At 41.6% G+C, this 20,543-nt stretch overlaps 2 protein-coding genes across 2 annotated transcripts; one reads left to right on the top strand and one right to left on the bottom strand.

The window, feature by feature from the left end:
* Nucleotides 1–455: 455 nt before the first annotated feature.
* On the top strand, nt 456–14,951 carry LOC144513389 (uncharacterized). Its single transcript, XM_078244458.1, has 9 exons — nt 456–507; nt 1,117–1,210; nt 1,353–1,476; nt 4,406–4,563; nt 4,918–5,060; nt 9,853–10,030; nt 10,403–10,542; nt 11,407–11,569; nt 14,555–14,951. Exons 1-9 carry the CDS (start codon nt 491–493, stop codon nt 14,618–14,620), a joined length of 1,083 nt encoding a protein of 360 aa, XP_078100584.1. The 5' UTR covers nt 456–490; the 3' UTR covers nt 14,621–14,951.
* Nucleotides 14,952–15,587: 636 nt separating this feature from the next.
* Nucleotides 15,588–18,506, bottom strand: LOC144513391 (caspase b-like). Its single transcript, XM_078244459.1, has 3 exons — nt 18,429–18,506; nt 16,842–17,092; nt 15,588–16,040 (listed from the first exon to the last, which is right to left on the bottom strand). The coding sequence occupies exons 1-2, from the start codon at nt 18,440–18,442 to the stop codon at nt 16,843–16,845; spliced, it is 264 nt and encodes an 87-aa protein (XP_078100585.1). The 5' UTR covers nt 18,443–18,506; the 3' UTR covers nt 15,588–16,040; nt 16,842.
* Between the last annotated feature and the right edge of the window lie 2,037 nt (nt 18,507–20,543).

The raw sequence follows: 20,543 nt of genomic DNA on the forward strand, positions 1-20,543 counted from the left end.
CATACTATATTATGACTTTTTGACATACTATACTATACATTTTTGACATAATACTATACTATGACTTTTTGACATACTATACTATGACTTTTTGACATACTATACTATGACTTTTTATGACTTTTTGACATACTATACTATGACTTTTTGCCATACCATACTATGACTTTTTATGTTGCTGCATAAAATCAGAAATGTGGAGGAATTACCCTGGATCTGACTCTTAAAGAAATTTAACCTCATCCCTAAAAAGGTCTCTTACCATCTAGTCATCAGATTCCTACGTTTTAAATGTTTAATTTCGTCACTGTCTGTGCACAGATCTGTCCGTTTATACTGTTTTATTTATACTTACTGTGATTGTCGATCTGATACATTAACAATAACGCGTTTTGAAAAACGTTTTTCCTGATTGGCTCAACGCGCTGCAACGTCATCGTCAATCGGCCAATCAGGTCGCTCGTGGTGCCGCGGATATTTGAAAACAGAAATGGCAGACGTTCGAGCGTAAGTCTTTGACATTTAACGCTGTATATTCACATTTAACGTTTCACTGCGACTCCGTCAGAGTGTTTGAGATGTTTAACGTTCAGACGGTGTTTTCATCTCGCTAACAGTTGAGAATGTGGAACTCAATCGGCTGAAAACACGAGAGTTAACGTCGACGTTATGAAGCTAACGGTGACGTTTTTAAGCTAACGTCACTAACGGCTGTTAATGATCTGTTAGTTTTCAGTCAGAGTAAATTAACAGTGGGGAATGTATTCAGAGTACTTAGCTACTGCAGTAACTAACAACTACATCTGGAGATACGGATGGAAGTAACTAAAGCTGTAAAAGTAACTAAAGCTGTCAGACTAATGTAACGTTACTGGAGTAAGAACTACTGTATTAACCTGGGATATGTAGTGGAGTACAAGTAGCTAGGAGGAGAACATGGAGAAAGTACACTACTTTACTGACGTTACTAATTGTATTACTAATTGAGTAAATGTACTCAGTTACATCCAACAGCTGAGAAATAAACCGTGTTGTTTACATGAAGCTGTGTGTGTGTGTGTGTGTGTGTGTGTGTGTGTGTATATATATCTCTGTATATATATATATATCTATCAGTGTTGTGCAGCTGTGTGATCCGTCTCTCCTGGATCTCTGTGGAGACTCTGAGTCAGACTGTTCTGAAGCAGCCAGGATGGTTCTCCACCTGACGGTCAGTCTGCCTCTCTTTACATTCATGGTTTACTGTAGGAGGTCTAGCAGGACCACAGTGTAGAATTACTCTGTTACTGTGTGTGTGTGTGTGTGTGTGTGTGTGTGTGTGTGTGTGTGTGTGTGTGTTGGTGTGTGTTCAGGACAGCCGTCGTGTCCAGAAGATTCTGGGTCGTCAGCTGTTTGTTCTGGACTCCATGATGTCTCTACTGGAGGGTCTGGAGTCTGCCCAGCAACTGATGACACAACCCTGCCCCCCCCAACCTGGTACACACACACACACACACACACACACACACACACACAGGTCCACTCAATATGAAAATCTTTAGACCTGCTACTAAAGACGAAAATTCATATCAGGATTTATAATATGATGACAGTTATCAGCCCTGTTTTGACCAAAAAAGGTGCAAGAACCCTGATTCAGCAGTAGCATGACAGGACCATCACGTTTCTTGGTTTTATTATTATTTCTACATATATCTTAGTATAAAATGACTTTTAAATGTGTTTTTGTATGCATTTGATTATATTCAGGGCTTGACATGACCTGTTTTGCTCTCTAAGGCTCAGGTGGTTTAGTTTTTTAGTGTGATAGGGTTTAAAGAGGACAGGAGAGGTATGAACCGTTAGTAAAGCTGTCAGACTAACAGAGTGGAGTAAATAGTGAGACATACTGTAGTGAAGTAGAAATATAAAGAACATCAAAGAGATACACTCACGTTAAGTCCAAGTATCTTGAATTATTACTTAAGAATGTCATTGTATTCAGTTACATTCCACCACTACACATGAGATAACTAACATGTATTACACTGTCAGGACTCCAGAGGATATTAACAGATGATTAGAGAGAGAGGGCAGTCAAAGAAAGATGGAGAGACTATTTACTTGAAGAACTACCTCCCTGTTAACCCTCGTGTTGTCTCCCCCCCACCGACCATGCTCTTGTCCTCTCGGGTCAAAATAGAAAATTAAAGGGGGGGTTCAGAATTTAGGACATAGGAGCTCATTTCCAGGTTAGCCAGTGTGTTATTTATCAGTGGAGACAGTTTTCAACACTTTTCATCCAGTCCTTCCAGTTGCAGAGTTAGCTGGTGCTAGGCTAGCTCAAGTCAACAGTATCTGCTAGCCTGCCACTAAAAACAGTCTTACCCACTCCACAGTACACCTGAGGCAAATCAATTATAACACCAGATTATCGATGTAAATGTCTGTGTTGATAGAATAACGTTAGAAATAAAACTACCCTTGCATCTCAATGATCGCATTACATTTTGAGGGTCTAGTTTCTCAGCAGCAGCGGAATTTTACTTCGCTCCAGTTAGTAGTACTGCACCGAAACGTAAACAGAGAAGCGCACTACAGTCGGGACACCTCGTAGTAGCCTAGTACATTGGTATTGAAGCATTGGATTGGAAACTAAGGACTAGGCAACATGGTGATTCAGTGTGTCCCTTTCATAACGTTAGCCTAGCTGCTACTGATAGATTGACACTGACAACGTTAGTGGAGATGACGTTACAGTTCAATGCATTGTGGAGAGTGACAACGTTAGCTAACAGTATAGCTACACTCTTGGTAGATACCTGGCTGGGCTAACCGCTAACTTTAGGTAATCGCTGACAGAAAAGTCATGTTAGCTCGGACAGTTTACATGCAAATTGCAGCGGCAGGTAAATAAACTTGTGTGATTGTCATGGAAACCGTCTTTCTCAGTTGCCTAGGTAATATCACTCCGCTGCTGCTGTAGCCTATGCTACCAACTACAGGGAACAAAGTAGAACTATTGCAATGTGATGCAAGGGTAGTTTTATTTCTAACATTATTCTATCAACAGACATTTACATCGATAATCTGGTGTTATAATGGATTTGCCTCAGGTGTACTGTGGAGTGGGTAAGACTGTTTTTGTGGCAGGCTAGCAGATACTGTTGTGGCAAAATATGATAAATCTGGTTTTTAATTGAATTATGGGGACATATGCAACGTGTATCAATGTGATATAGATAGGAGATATCAATGTGTCTGCCTGGTGGGAGTCACAGACTTTCTCTCTCCTAGTGCTGCCTTCCTCACTGCTACACAGACTCTCCCCCCTCGTGCAGTCCTCAGTTGCCGCTATGCAGCAGCAACAGCCACGGATGGCCTGCCGCTGTATAGCCGCAAAAGCCACGCCGGGCACCAAGCCAACGCCTTAAGCGTAGGCGTTCAAAATGCAAGATCAGCTAAATGACTTCATCTAGTGGAAAATCCCCCAAAAAGGTGGTCTTTTGCCTCAAAAGTAGCCAATTGAAGTTTTAGAGGGTCACTCTTTTGGATGATATGAGGCGAAGCTAGACGAAGGAATCTTTAGCAAGCTTACCGGTACTTGCTCGGGGTTTTTCTGTGTTATCCTTCGTGCACATTCAAATTTCTCTTTCACATCTGACTCCGAGTGAATTTTCTGAGACCTCGTTTTGGGACTTTTTCATACTTTGAAGAGAAGTTGACAAAGTGCAGCTGGCGATAAGGTCCCAGCCTATAAATCTGGCCGTGAACCACGGACCTATATTTTGTTTCAACAGTACTGTTGACTTGAGCTAGCCTAGCACCAGCTAACTCTGCAGCTGGAAGGACTGGATGAAAAGTGTTAAACTGTCTCCACTGATAAATAACACACTGGCTAACCTGGAAATGAGCTCCTATGTCCTAAATTCTGAACCCCCCCCCTTTAACACTTTTGTGATGATTGTTTTCCAATGTTTTTGTCCCCTTTTTTTTTTTTTTTATACTGTAGCATTTGTCCACTACCACCAGTACAGTCTACACACCACGGACACCAACTTATTACCACTAGTGTTACACTTATTTTTCGGAATTCATGGTCAATAAACCTCGTCGATTTTTAAATTATACCAAATTTTTGAGTCAAAAAAGCTGAAATGATGAATTATTTTGACTAATATTAGAGGAATGTATGTTGATGGATAATCACAGAATTGTGAAGACCCAGACATAACCTGAGTTTAGCAGAAGTAAGGGTGCTCATGTGGACAAACATCAGAAGGGAGGGAAACTATCCAGCCAGGTAATAAACACTAGGCGCAGGGCCGTAGAAATATTAAGGTAATATTTAGTTCTCTGGATGATCTTGTTGTGTTGACGCTCCTACTGTGTTCTTGTTTCTGTTATTTGTCCTTTTCATATTCAGACGGCGGGGCTCGGAGGCGCTGGAAGGCTCTGAAGGCGGAGAACAGGTCGGTGGTGGAGGAGACGGAGACTCTGCTCACATCTCTGCAGGACAGAAGACAACATATCCAGGACAGAAGACACACACTCACACAGCTGGTTCAGCAGCTGGACAGTAAGGTACACACACACACACACACACACACACACACACACACACACACACACACACACACACACACACACACACACACACACACACAGCTGGTTCAGCAGCTAGACAGCAAGGTACACACACAGAGACACACATATACACACACACACACACACACACACACAGATACACACACACACACACACAGAGACACTCACACAGCTGGTTCAACAGCTGCACAGCAAGGTACACACACACACACACACACACACACACACACACACACACAGAAATATAAAAACTAAACTAACAACCACTCTGAACTAAACTAAAATGAAATCTTAAAGTAATAACTCTCATCCTCTCATTGTGTCTTTCAGAAGCAGCAGAGTAAACAGCTGGAGGAGTCTCTGCAGAAGGCCCAGAATGCATTGCAGTCCTGTGATCATCAGCTGACCCAACTGAAGGCGGAGTCTGAGGTGGTGTCTGGCCAGCTGATGATCTGGCAGCGAATCAGAGACGAGTGAGTGTCACCAGGTCACACCTGGGCCACGTTCACTCTCTAAATGGTCTGCACCGTGTTGCTACGGTTTCCGTGTTGAACGCCATGTTTCCTCTGAACGGTGCACAACAGACTTTGAGATATGCTCCTCTGGTTTATTGGCTGTGTCCCAGCTGATAGCCAATCAGCAGAGACGTGTCTATAACTCGTGATAATGAAAAGACAGAGAGCACACAGCAGGGTGTTCAACACACCTCCGTTTCAGTTTAAATAAACGTGTTGCTACGTGTGTTGTCGGGGCTGAACGTGGCCCTGCGTAGTTGGATATACACCTACAGTGTTTCCTCTATGTTGATGTTGTAGTGGCGGCCTGCCATGGTAAAATTTCTGCCGCCTCGGTATCAGAAATAGGGCAGACACACAATGTAGTCGCGGCTACCTTTTTTTTTACATTTCCAGTTATCACATAAAAAAATCATATTCTCTATTTTACAAATAATCATAAGAAAAACAATCCCAACAAGAGAAAGACAAAGACAGCCCAAACCCAAAATCAACCTGACAGACTTGTCACAGACAACAGACGGACAAGAGATAAAACTAACATTCCTTATTACAGGACTGACCAAGGGCAGGTGGAAACATTCAGAGTTCCAGTTCCAGACCAGGTAAATTGTTCACATAAGTTATCAGAGGGTCCCAGGTTTTGTAGAATCTGTTGATGGAACCGTTGAGGGTACATCTAATTTTTTCCAGCTTAACATTCTGCATAATGTCCCTAATCCAGTGGTGGTGTGATGGAGGAGTAGCAGCCTTCCATTTAAATAAAATCAAGTGTCTAGCTAATAAGGAGGAAAAGGCAATGACCCTCTGTAAATGAACAGGGGGAACAGATCCCGTTGTATCAGAAAACCAGCCAAAAACAGCAACCAAGGGAGAAGGTGAGATGTTATAAGCATAAGCATTAGAGATGACTTCAAAAAAGGATGACCAGAAAGGAACAAGTTTCGGACAAGACCAGAACATATGATAGGAAGTAGCTGGCGTCTCTTTACATCTATCACATAATGGGTCTACGTTCGGAAATATTGTTGCTAATTTGGCTTTTGAGAAGTGCAACCTGTGTAAGACTTTAAACTGTATTAAAGAATGTCTGGAACATATGGAAGAAGAGTGTACTCTAGTAAGAGCCATATCCCATTCCTCATCAGACAGCTGCACCCCCAAGTCATTTTCCCACTGTTCTCGAATATGTGAGATAGAGAGGTTGCAGCTATCCATGATATGGGAATAAATAAATGGTCTATAAAATGAGCAATCACGAGGGTCCTTATTCTTCTTTAATAACAGTGTAATAGACGCCTGGCGGAGCGTAGGCGGAAGAATGTTATTCTCCAGTGCTTCTGCATAGACTGAGAGAAGAAGAGGGGCAAGTTTATCTTTACATTTTTTATAAAAATCAGTTGGAAACCCGTCCGGGCCAGGGGCTTTTCCACTCTGAAGGGACATTATTGCGTTGTTGATTTCCTCCAGTGTCAAATTTAGTTCCAATCGTTCTTTAGAGTCAGGGTCAATTGTAGGAATGTTCAGATTAGGAAAAAAAAGCTCTTTAAAGCAGTTGTTAATAGCCTGATGGTCCTCCGTTGAGGAGCTGTCAGGTAATACAATTTGCGAAATAATACAGGACGCCGCTTTTTGGCGGAGTTGACTAGCTAGTAGTTTGGAAGTTTATCCCCCTCTTCATAGAATCTACTACGGGACTTAAAGAGGAGCCTCTCTGCTTGGGTGGTAGTTAAGAGATCAATTTCAGTTTGTAAGCCTACTCTCCTCCTAATCAAATCAGGGGTCGGAGAACCAGATATGAGTCCGTCCAGAGCCTTCATTTCTGAAGATAGCTCCTCAATATTCTTATACTTCATTTTCCTAATATAAGCAGAGCGAGAAATAATCTGTCCCCTGAGACACGCTTTAAGTGTCTCCCAGAGGGTTGAGGCTGAGACGCCATCAGTCCTGTTTACCTGCAGAAAGAAATCTATTTGTTCTGTAATAAACTTCACAAAGTCTGAATCAGCCAGTAGGAGTGTGTCAAGCTGCCATGTCCGTTTTGTCCTCTGAGTCGGAAGAGTTACCTTAATACTAACCGGGGCATGATCAGAAATAATGAGTGGATCATATTTACAATCTGTAACAACATCAAGCAAATAGGGGTCAACCAAAAAAAAAAATCTATCCTGGAAAATGACTTGTGTACATTAGAGTAATACGAATACTCCCTTTTGGTGGGATGTTTAAATCTCCATGGGTCTATAAGTTTATGTATATCTATGAACGACTGGATTGTTTGCACTGATTTAGACGGTCTTGGTATAGACTGAGAAGAGCGATCCCAGACAGAGTCCATCACCAGGTTGTAATCCCCAGTCGTAATCAAGTGATAACTATCCAGATTAGGGATGGAGTTTAGCATCTTTTCAAAAAAACTATCATCATGAAAGTTTGGGCCGTAAATATTGACCAATACTAAGCCAAGTTGAAACAGCTCTCCCACAACCATCACATATCTGCCATTCGGATCCAAGATAGTGTCTGATACAATGTAAGGAATCTTTTTATGAATAAGTATAGCTACTCCTCTACCTTTACAGTGAAATTGTGAATGAAACATTTGCCCCACCCATTCTTTGTGAATTTTTGACTGGTCTCGATTTTGAAGGTGGGTTTCCTGTAGGAAAGCAATTCCAGACCCAAGATATTGTAAGTGAGAGAGAACCCTTTTTCTCTTGATTGCCTGATTCAGACCCTTCACATTCCAGCTTATAATTTTCATGTCATCTTTACCTGGCACAAGATGTGAATTACTCTGTGTCATTAGAACCACTCAATTCAAAAATACCTGCGTCTACCCCATTTAGATGATAAAAAAGCCGGATAGGTGCACAAACTGTATATAGAACAAATGCCACATCAAAACTACTACATATAATACATAAACAAGCCTTAAAAAGGCTACCCCCCAGAAAACTTGCATTTGCATGCTACCCGCAACGATGGATACTTTTTTCAACCATTGATGAACCTCTCCAACAGTATATTAAATGACCTGTGACATCATTTCACATTATTGAAATCATGATATCCATAGATCGTAGAAAGTCACTGTAGGGAGACCGGTGGTGATCCTAACCCCCAAAAAAAAATATTTTTTCATAAAAGCATTTAGGAGGGCGTACATATATAGCGTTACGTGTGACGTGTATACACACCTTCATACACTGCCACTATGAACAATGCTAACAAAATATTACTATAAAAACAGAAAATACTGTCAGAAAATATGACAGAATAGCCATATCTAATGATACCACCGTCTCTTTGACCGTGTCATTGACCCGATCATTAACATTACCTCAGTCACCATTCTCCGCAGCGTGTGAGGCGGGCCGTCCCTTATCATCAATTACATTGTTATTGATGTAGGCCAGCACCCCCGCAAGGTGTGTGAACTGCAGAGTGGCTGGGTTGTAGAGGCCGAACTGGATCTTTGCGGCGTGGAGCTTCTTTTTGGACTCGGAGAAGGATGTAGTCAGGGAAGATGTGAAATCTTGATCCGTTGAAGGAGAGCGGGCCCTTCTGTCTGGCGAGGCGTAGGATCAACTCTTTAGTTTGAAAGTGATGGAGCTTGACAATGAATGGCTGCGGTTTATTGTCGCCATTAGCTGGTTTTGGGGCCAAACTCCTGTGGGCTCTATCCACCGACAGCAGCTTCTCAAAACTGTCTTCCCTAAGCACATCGATGAGTAGTTTGGTGATGAATTCTGTTGGTCGCGGGCCCTCTGCATTTTCTGATATCCCCACAATGCGTATATTCTGCCGTCTATTGTAGTTTTCCAAGTATGCCACCTTCTCCCTCAAAGCATTGTTCTCTTTAGCCAGCGAAGTTTGGGAAGCTTCTACGCTGCTCAGTCTCTTGTCGAACTCATTCAGCCCGTCCTCCACATCAGTAATTCGTTGGCCATACACACTCAGGATCGAATGTAGAGAGGCAATAGATGCCCGGTTCTCCTCCCGAAACGAGTTGATAGAGGCTTGCACAGCAGTAACGGAATTTGCCAGCGTGTCCATGTTGTTAGCATTAGCACCTGTTTCTGCGCTAACGCTAGCCGAAGAGTTCGAATCACCTCGTGTTGTGGTTTTCCCACTTTGTTGTTTGGCCGGTTTGGGAGGCATTCATCCACTCATAAGGTAGTAAATTCACTTAGTGTGTGTTTCCAACGGAGTTTGAACGGTTACGGGTCCAAAATGTATAAATGTGATAGATTTCCGCGGGAGCTGTCGAAGAAATTTCCCCGTAGATTTTTTGCTCTCCATAATGCACCGTTGGCTGCCGCTCACATTGCAATTTAACAACAAGTAGACGTATCCAGAGGTCATTGGACCCGTCCAGTTTAACTCCACATACTGTTGTGTTGATGGAGTTTATTGTCAAAACGTTCGCTTTCTTCCAAGTCGACTTTTAAACCAACAGCTCCACCAAAACCGCCACCGCTGTGGGTCCGTTCTGATTGGACAGCGTTCAACTTGTCAGTTCACTTATTCATCTGTGAAATGTTTTCCATGTTGCTTAGTTTGGAATTTCTTTGGGATGAACATCCAGAAGTCTTCTTCTCTGAGTCTTTATGGTCATGATGGTCAGATGTCAGTCCCAGGATGACAACCGGCGGAACAGACGCCAATGGCGGCGTCTACATATAAATCCATCTCACTTCCCCCCTGGCTGGGTCCTTCTCACTAACTTCTGTTCTCCACCTGTCAGGCTGCAGGCGTACGTCTCCGCCACACAGGACATCATGCAGCTCAGCCTGCTGTCCTTCAACCAATCAGAGCTCTGTGTGGAGCTCAGGCCACGCCCCTCTTCTAACCTGTCGTCCAATGAGCTGGAGCCACTGAGACTGTCTGTCACCTGGAGCCATGACGACCACTTCACACTGCAGGTAACATCCTCAATAACATGACCCAACACTTAAAGAGACAGTGTGTCTGTGCTGTTTGGTTAACCCTTCTTAAAGTGACAGTGTGTCTGTGCTGATTGGTTAACCCTTCTTAAAGTGACAGCAGAATGTTCCACCAAAACCAGTTCCTTTCAGTTTCTGAGACTATTTAGCAGAGCCACCGTCGCTGCGTCCAGAGCTCAAGATGATTTTGATTGGTTTAAAGAAATGCAAACAACCCGAGAGTTTTTTTCTCCAATCCCAGAATGCATCTGCAGTATAACCAGACCTTCTACTACAGCGCTGTGGAGATAGAGCTGGGCATGAGGGACTATCTTAAAGTGTGTGTGTGTGTGTGTGTGTGTGTGTGTGTAGGTGATGGAGGGCCCGGGCGGTCTGATGGAGGATGGCGTGTCTGGACGGCGCTCTGCGCTGAGCGCTGCTCTGCTGGAGGTGATGCAGTGTTATGTCGGCCAATCAGAGCTGCTGTCTGAGATCCAGAGACTCAGATCCAGGTAAACCTCCATTTCCATTTCCTTTGTTTTAAAGGAATATGCCACCGTTTGTTGAAATAGGGTTATTCACCGTCTCCTCTGTATTTATATAGGTGGGCAAACGCATTTTTTGTCTTTTTATCTCTGTGCCCGAGTAGCAGTGCTTCGGCTGTAGCCTGCTTCACCCCAATATAGTCCCAAGTCAATATCTGCCTAGGAAATTGTCTAGTCTTAATCTGCATAGCTATTTGTACTCGTTGTGAATATGCAGGCCACAAGAAGTAATTAGGTTATTTTTTGTTGTTGTTGGGTCACTTTTACTCACGACATGCTAACGGCAACAAAGGATTCCATTGACTACGCTAAGCTAAGCTAGCGGCGGAGCTGCCGGACTAAGACAATGCATGCACTGAGACAAAAATGCGTTTGCCCACCTATATAAAGATAGAGCTTTATGTTAACAAGCAGTTAGCCAGAGAGGATCCTACAGAGATAGAGAGTAAGATCCTTTTAGTTTAACATCAAACAGCCCTGAAATCACCATCACCAAACCCACCAGACTCCATGTAAATAATCAGGACTTTTAGCATCGTAAAAACACACTTCATTCAAAATAAAACTATGAAAAGCCGACACACGCACACACACACACACACAGACAGACACAAACACACACACGCACAGACACACACACACACAAGCACACAGGCACACCACCCATAAACACCACACACACGCACCCAGCTAACGTATCTCTGTCCTGGACGCTGATCTCCATCGTGTGTGTGTGTGTGTGTGTGTGTGTGTGTGTGTGTGTGTGTGTGTGTGTGTGTGTGTGTGTGTGTGTGTGTGTGTGTGTGTGTGTGTGTGTGTGTGTGTGTCCAGTTTTGCCATCGACTGGCGTCCGTCTCAGCGTGTTCTCGTCTACCTGAAGTCAGCGTTGTTGGTGTGTGAGCTGGAGGTGGACGAGGGATACCCGAGCAGAGGAGCAGTCCGCCTGCTCTCTGTACGGAGGGAGGGACAACCTCTGGACACATCTGGACTCAAGGTAACACCCCCACAGGCCATGTTTACTCATCTGGTACTGCAGTACAACCACTAAGTACTAAAGAATCACAACCAAAATATACTTAAAGTACCAGCAGTAGAAGTTGTCATTATTAGGGTTGAGAATAGGGCTGAAACGATTCATCGAGTAACTGGAATAATTTGATTACTAAAAATCAAGCTTTGTTTAAACAATGTTACAAACGTATTGCTCACAGTGTTTCCGCACGGAGGATTATTACTGTCGCACACCGGGCAGATGCTACTGGCGACACATGCCATGAAGACTGACGGAGCAGTTTACAAAATGAAGAAAGAGAGCGTAAATAGTGAGGGGCTAAGAGAAGAGACAGGCTGCAGGGCTCCAGACTAACTTTTTGCCTTGGTTGCACTGGTGCGCCTAACTTTTATTTAGGTGCACCCAAATGTTTCCTCGCGTCGCCGTTAATGCTGAATGGTGATACACGATATATAGCTCTGTATTTTTATACAAAGTGGGCTAAATGTTCAATTTTAAGTCAAAGCCACTTTTTACAAACTCTTTTATTGAAACAGATTAAAAATAGCCTAGGATATATAAAAAAGATATATCTCTCAAAGAAAGCTCCTTCACTTGTTTTCAACAACAATAACAGACTGATTAAAAGAGAGAGAGGACGCCCGGGTAGCTCAGCTGGTAAATATAGAGGTTAGACTCTGACCTGCGTCCCTCTCCTGCATGTCATTCCCCCCTCTCTCTCCCCTTTCATGTCTTCAGCTGTCCTATCAAAATAAAGGCTGAAATCTTAAAAAAAAAAAAAAAAACAGACAGACAGACATAGGAAGACAGAGGGAGAGGGGGGGAGTGATGGACTGAAGCGTATGCTACTAACAGAGTGACGGCTGACTCATTATGAATGGGTCCAGCACGGGTTGAATGCTCTTTGGCGGGTCAGCGGCGTTACACACGTCTTGTGTCACTATGAAATGTCTGTATCGTCACTGCGCTGCATTTTATGAACTATGATATTCTGGCCATGGGTCCCGTCTCTCGCCCAGGTCCAGCAGGCTCCGTCTCACGCTATTACTCAACACACTGAAGTTAGGTGCATTTAATAACTTCTAATGTTTTTATCGCCGTGGCGGCCGCAATAACAGAGAGTTACCAGCAGAAACACTGGTACCAATACAGGTTTCCTCTCATACTTAACAATATACAGCTGTGGTAATAATACAGGTTTCCTCTCATACTTAACAATATACAGCTGTGGTACTAATACAGGTTTCCTCTCATACTTAACAATATACAGCTGTGGTAATAATACAGGTTTCCTCTCATACTTAACAATATACAGCTGTGGTACTAATACAGGTTTCCTCTCATACTTAACAATATACAGCTGTGGTAATAATACAGGTTTCCTCTCATACTTAACAATATACAGCTGTGGTAATAATACAGGTTTCCTCTCATACTTAACAATATACAGCTGTGGTAATAATACAGGTTTCCTCTCATACTTAACAATATACAGATGTGTTAATAACAATTAAAACTGTAGACATATGTCAGCAGTTTGTACCGGCAGTGCTGTGTCTCTCCATGTTGGAGCGGAGCCGTGTGTGAGTGAATGGGGGGGGGGGGGCTGCATGGAGGAGCGATCCAAACACAGGCACGGCTTTACAGAAGGAATGGGTCATGTAACGCAACATTAAACATATCCATATAAACAATATTGCTTTGTTCATGGAGAGGCAGTAGATGCGAGGACGTTAGGTGCACCGGTGTGACCTGGGAACAATCTTAGTCGCACTCTAGAGCCCTGGGCTGGAGAAAATGACAGAAAGTGTCCAAAGTTTGGAATCAGTTCAAACGTAATTAAAACAAAAACTCTGTACAGTGTGTCTACTCCAAAATCTTACCACAATAATAACACGACGTCAATGCTTCAGCATCTCAACAGAAAACATCCAGTCTAACTTAATCATCCATTCTATGAAGAGAACCCGACTAAAGTAAATCACAGAGTGGTATGGACGATGAAACTACACCAAACACAGCAACTACCAAAGACTAAGACAAGAAAATACGTAGTGGTGACCACAATCTGATCTAAAGAGCCGGAAAAACAGCTGATTGGTGGGCACCATTTTCTCTCACTCTCTCTCTCCACGGAGAAACAGCTGATCAACGATCTACTAGCATAAGTGTAACGGAGCTGTGTAGCATTGTCATCAAATATATAAATGAAAATAGGTTGAGTATAACTAATATTTACACATAGGCCTATATACAGATCAGTCTCAGGCTGGAACTTGTAGTTCTGAAAGTTAAGTTGCTCAACTTAAGGTCATGTTTATGTATGTTTAATGTATGTCTTAGTTTGAGGTTGTTATTGCATTTCAGAAAATGTTTTCTTTAAAAACAACGTAATATGGCACTTAAATGCACTTTTTTGAGAGATGATATTGTGAGCAATGTAGGCAATAAAAATGTTGCTTTTTCTGAAAATTAAACCAAACTATTGTATATTATTGCTCTTCAATAAAACAAAAGTATTTCTTATCTGATTAATCAATGGAATAATCGGTCGACTACTCGATTACTAAAATAATGGCTAGCTGCAGGCCTAGTTGAGAAGTGTTTCTGTAACAAACTGAGGTAATGAACACAGAATGTGACCACGAAGACTTCTGACGACGACTGAGAAAACATGACCTAACTTTTCAACCATTTGGGGATGACATCTTATTGCTATGTTTCTTCCAGATATTGTGATGAAGGTTATTTATGATTAATTGATTTTAAAGTGTAACAGATAAAACATGTCATGGAGCGTTAAAACTGTCCTACTTTTGATTTTATTTAAATGTCTGTTATTTGTTCACAAATGCTGTGCTGTATAAAACTAATGTCTCTCTCTGTCTGTCTGTCTGTCTCTCTCTGTCTGTCTGTCTGTCTCTCTGTCTGTCTGTCTGTCTGTCTGTCTGTCTGTCTGTCTCTCAGCCTTATAAATCTGTCCTCAGTCTGACAGACTGGTTGGTGTTTCTCTCCAGCAGTCCTCTGATCTGACAACTCTTCCCCTCTCCTCCCTCTCCTTCCTCTCTTTCCTCTCCTCCTCTCTTCTCCCTCCCCCTCTCCCTCTCCATCCTCTCCCTCTCCTGTCTCTCCTCTCCCTCTCCTGTCTCTCCTCTCCCTCCCCTCCCTGTTCTCTCCCTCTTCTCCCTCCCCCTCTCCCTCTCCATCCTCTCCCTCTCCTGTCTCTCCTCTCCCTCTCCTGTCTCTCCTCTCCCTCTCCTCCCTCTCCCTCCCTCTCCTCATCTCCTCTCCCTCTCCCTCTCCCTCTCCTGTCTCTCCTCTCCTCCCCTCCCTGTTCTCTCCCTCTTCTCCCTCCCCCTCTCCCTCTCCATCCTCTCCCTCTCCTGTCTCTCCTCTCCCTCCCCTCTCTCTTTCCTCCTCTCCTTCATCTCTCTCCTCCCTCTCCCTCCCTCTCCTCATCTCCTCTCCCTCTCCTGTCTCTCCTCTCCCTCCCCTCCCTCTTTCCTCCCTCTCCTCCTCTCCATTTCCTCCCCTCCTTCATCTCTCTCCTCCCTCTCCCTCCCTCTCCTCTCCAGTTATTGTATTAAATGTGTTTATCACATGATCTCTTGTTTCTTCCTGAATATTTGTGCCAAAATGTAAATAAACTCTTAACACCAACACAAAGCTGTGAAATCTGACTTCTTACATATTCATATTATATCATATCGTTTCATAAAAAACATTAACAAATACTTTAAAATATATATAAAATTTTGTGCTATGTGCAAGAATAAACTCTTATTAAAGCATTAATAATAATAATGAATAATAAACATGTAACAGTAACGTAAGTGACTAAAGTTTAATTAAATATGTGTTTATCATGACTAAAGTTTAATTAAATATATATATATATATATATATATATATATATATATATATATAATTTATCATGTTTTATTAAGTGTAAACATTATTTCAGATGACAGGAAGTAGAAACTCAGTCAACAACAGAACAAATAATGAAATCATTTTGATTTATTCATAACACAAGTTCACAGAGGTTGTTCAGATGTTCAGATGTAGGGTAAATGACAGACAGAGGAAGAAGTTTGGTCCTACGAGCAGTTTACAAAAAGTTAGTGTCGCTGGGTGGCTCACCTCCCCTCCCTCTCCTCCCCTCCCTTTCCTCCCACTCCTTCCTCTCCTCCCCCCCCTCCCCTCCCTTTCCTCCCACTCCTTCCTCTCCTCCCACTCCTTCCTCTCCTCCCACCCCTCCCTCTCCTTGCTCCCCTCCCTCAGACCCAGACTCTTGGTAGGCGGAGTCTGACGGTGCCGGTTGGGGGTGTGATGAACAGTGGCAATAATAGTCACAATAAAGATATTGGAACTATGGCTATAAATAGTAATTATAGTAGTTGAGGGTGTAGCAGGCGAGCGTGAAGGAGGCGGTGCATCGGCGCCGATGACCCTGAAACCCACGGAGAGAGAGCGTGTTAGATATTATTCTGGGATGTTCAGACAGAATCTAATACACTCCTGTTTCATCTTCTGATAACGTAAAGGGCTGAGTGTTTATAAAAAGGAGCAAATAAATGGAAGCAGCGCTGGAAGAAGTATTCAGATTACTGCAGTAAAAGTACTAATACCACACTGTAGAAATACTCTGTGACAGTAAAAGTGTGTAAGTATCACCAGGAGAATGTAGTTAAAGTATGAAACCATTATAGAAAGTGTAAAGGATCCAAACAGAGACACACACACACACACTCTGTGTATAAAGGATCAACCAGCTGTGTGTTTAATGGTCTGATCATCTCAGCTGACTTGTAGCCGTTATATTGTTGGCTAGTTTACTTTAGAATAAAACATCAGATTTATAAACTACATGTGTTTAATGAGCAGGAATCTTAATGTGTAAAGTAACTAGTAACTAAAGCTGGAACAGATGAATGTAGTGGAGTAACTAAAGTAACTAGTAACTAAAGCTGGAACAGATGAATGTAGTGGAGTAAAAAGTCCAATATTTCTCTCTGAAATGTAGCGGAGTAGAAGTAGAAAGTGGCATGAAAAGAAAAGACTCAAGTAAAGTACAAGTACCTCAACATTTGGACTGAAGGACAGTACTGGAGTACATGTACTTAGTTACATTCCAGCGCTGAGTAAAGAACAAGTATCTTAAGACTGTACTTTGCTGTGAAGTTTGATTAAAAGTGACTCAAGCGTTAGTGAAACTGTCTGAAGGGTTAACTAAAGCGCTGTGTGTTTTTACCTTATTGAGCAGGCAAACGCTCCACCAGGTCGTTCCTCGGGATCTGTCTCAATGAATCCATGGTCATGTTGACGGCATCCTGCCTGTGATACTGAATCATCAGGTCCACGGTCCTAAGCCTGTCTGCTGGCTCCAGGTCGCTCCGTGGGATGTCTGTCATGATTCTCAGGTGCCATTTGAAAGCGTTGAAGTCGTTGTCATTCAAGTCCCGCAGGATGTCCCGAAGGACATAGTAGAGGTTAGCTGCTGGCCTGTTCAAATCAGAGCACAGTTTCAGTTTTTAGCTTTTGTCATGTTTTTGATTTATTCTTTTTGCATTTAATTGAGATTGGCATGGTTGTATTTCAGTTAGTCTAACAGCTGGTTTGATTTGCATTGAGAGAGTACCCCATGTCAATCTCTAGGTATGGTGAAGGGTATGTGATGATGTGGGGGGGCCATTTTAATTCCAAAGGCCAAGGGAACTTTATCAGGATCATAGTATCCTGGATCCATGAAATAACTGACCTTTCAAAATAAAAGTCTGCCTGCCTCTATGGGAATCTAACATAGGGGTGTACTGACTTATGCCCCCTGTATTTTAAGGAAGAACATTTATTTATTTACAATACATTATTCATTCACAAAGACAACTGGTGTCCTTAAAGGTTGGATTTTTTCCTAATTTTTTTAATTAAGGCATTAAGATCAATTTCCAAAAGATGATTTTTTATTCCTCTTTTTAGTCAACTTAAGCATGGGTTCATAAACTTATGCTGAGCACTGCAATAGGTCACCTTTAACACCGTTATGTTTTTAAGTTGAACCAGAAGTACTGCACATACATAAATACATAATGTAGTGTACTTTTCTTGAGTATTTCTATGTTCTGCTGCTTTCTATTTGTACTCCATTACATCTCTGAGGGAAATATTGTACCTGTGAAAAGTAACTGAGTAATTACAGTTTACTAAAGAGCACTAAGGCGACTCTGACCAGTTTGTGTTTCTCTGAATAGCAGGTTCTGACCTGTTTTCTGTCTGCCAGGCTGATGTTCAGCAGCGTATAGCAGCAGGTTCTGACCTGTTTCCTGTCTGCCAGGCTGATGTTCAGCAGTGTATCTGTGACTTCTTTAACGTCCGTACCGGCCGCTACCACCTCCTGTTTCTCTCACACACTTCATTTTAAAGCAGCCACTGTGACGTTGATAACTTAACGGAAATAACCTTCACTTTGCTGGCTCCAGGTCACTCCGTGGGATTGTAGTTTAGCCCCCCTCCCCCTCCTTTCTCTCTTCCTGCCACTTTCTCTCGACGGCGTCTTTAAAGTAGATTTAGTGTTTTCAAAGTCAAACCGATGATAAGATTCACGTTTTGATAACGTATGTTTACACAGAGCAGAGAAACTAAAAGCAGCAGATTAAGAACAGACTGCAGAACGAGAACGCAGACGCCTGCAAACATCGATCACAGGTTAAAAGTTCATCATCAACTTTTAGAAATGTATTATCAACGTTTAAAAGTTCATTATCAACGTTTAAAAGTCCACCAGCTGCAGGATGTCAGCAGAGAAAGAGGAGGAAATGAAAAAGTAGTTTAAAATACTCACGGAGCTCCGGCCATCGTGCCGTTCGTTTGGTTATCTTCTTCCTCTGTTGAGATGACGTGGAGGAAGAAGAGGAGAAGCGTTTACTGGAACCATTTTTGCTGCCTTCATCATAAAATATCTAAATCAGAATCAGAATCAGCTTTATAGGCCAGGTTTGGTTAAACAAAGAATGCATTTGACTCTGGTTGATCTCTGCTCTCAAAGTACTCACTAATATATAAAAAACAGAAAGGACAGGTAGAAATATAAAAAAATATACTGTTAGTACAAATTTACAAGAAATATACAATAACGAAGAGAGGGAAGGAATAGTGGAATATCAGTGAGTTTAAATATAACATAGTGCATTATCAGTATAGTCTGAAATGAGATTTAAATATAAATTTAGTGTAATATCAGTATAGTCTGAGATTTAAGATTTAAATATAAATTTAGTGTAATATCAGTATAGTCTGAGATTTAAGATTTAAATATAAATTTAGTGTAATATCAGTATAGTCTGAGATTTAAGATTTAAATATAAATTTAGTGTAATATCAGTATAGTCTGAGATTTAAGATTTAAATATAAATTTAGTGTAATATCAGTATAGTCTGAGATTTAAGATTTAAATATAAATTTAGTGTAATATCAGTATAGTCTGAGATTTAAGATTTAAATATAAATTTAGTGTAATATCAGTATAGTCTGAGATTTAAGATTTAAATATAAATTTAGTGTAATATCAGTATAGTCTGAGATTTAAGATTTAAATATAAATTTAGTGTAATATCAGTATAGTCTGAGATTTAAGATTTAAGATAAATTTAGTGTAATATCAGTATAGTCTGAGATTTAAGATTTAAATATAAATTTAGTGTAATATCAGTATGGTCTGAGATTTAAGGGCTCATGCGAAATATGGTGTGATATACAGCTATAGTCTGAGATTTAAGATTTAAATATAAATGTAGTGGCGGTAGTTCAGTGAACCGCCATGGAACAATTTCTGCCGCTACGGTATCAGAAATAGGGCAGACACACAATGTAGTCGCGGTTGCCTTTTAAATGATCCTGCCCATTTTAATGCACCCCCTGTTGGCTGCCGCATATAATAAATAGCACAATATAATTAACATGTATACAAAGTCAAAGTAAACTCCCAATGTTAAAACATCTCCACCCTGAGCACTAAAATCTGCGAGATGGGAAGTAACAAAGTGCAAATACTAATTGCTGTACTGTGTATATTTTTACTTTATTTTACTATTTATTTTTTCTGCCAACTTTTTACTTTCACTCCTTACATTTTTAACATGAATATCGGTACTTTCTACTCCCTATATTTTTAAAAAAATTGGCTCGTTACTTTAGTTTCAAATAAATTCAGTGGAGTTACCGTCATTTTTTCGCATCATCAATACCGAATTCAATCTAATTGGATGGGAATATACTGTACTTTGCACTTGATGCACCATTACAAGACGACTCAACAGATTTGGCGGCATTCATTCGCGGCATTCATTTTTGGCAAATTATTGCGGCTTGATGGCGGTAACGTTAGCACATAGTAGTATGGAAAAAATTGTGAGCCTGACATATTACCATAGACAGTAAAAGAAATGAACCACCAGACCCCGTGTCTCTGGACGGAGACCAGTGAAGGACATTAGAAGCTCTTTCCCGGTGATGGCTGAGCGTTACTGAGCAGCCTCCAACTGAGCTTGAAGACGTAGATGTGACGTGAGCAACCTGTCTGAAAGTTGGAAGTCTTCTGGTAGCTGTGCCAAGAGAAATCTCAATCATTCCCAATCTAGCAGAGACGGAGAGCGTAGGTATATGTAAGGAGATAACATATACACAGGCTCATTATTGATCACTAAAATGATAGTTAACATTAGTCATTACACTTAAACAGCTGATGGAAGTCCAAACTGCCTGAGAGCTTCTCCTGTACTATACGGTAATTCCTCTACTATGAGACAGTAAGTTGCGTGGTTATGACATAATCGTTAGCCTATTTTTATAAAAACGTCTGCTACGGAGCCATAACGTGAGCTACAAGGTAATGGAGCCTTTTTATACATTGTCATGTTTCTTTAGAAATAAACAACGGACAAATAGAGTCTTTAAACG

This window comes from Sander vitreus, unplaced genomic scaffold (assembly GCF_031162955.1).
Source record: "Sander vitreus isolate 19-12246 unplaced genomic scaffold, sanVit1 ctg242_0, whole genome shotgun sequence".
Classification (NCBI taxonomy): Eukaryota; Metazoa; Chordata; class Actinopteri; order Perciformes; family Percidae; genus Sander; species Sander vitreus.

Coding starts and splice junctions, on each gene's coding strand:
- LOC144513389 (XM_078244458.1), top strand. Junction 4,564..4,917: donor TTCAGCAGCTGGACAGTAAG/GTACACACACAC, acceptor TGTGTCTTTCAG/AAGCAGCAGAGTAAACAGCT. Junction 11,570..14,554: donor TGGACACATCTGGACTCAAG/GTAACACCCCCA, acceptor TCTGTCTCTCAG/CCTTATAAATCTGTCCTCAG.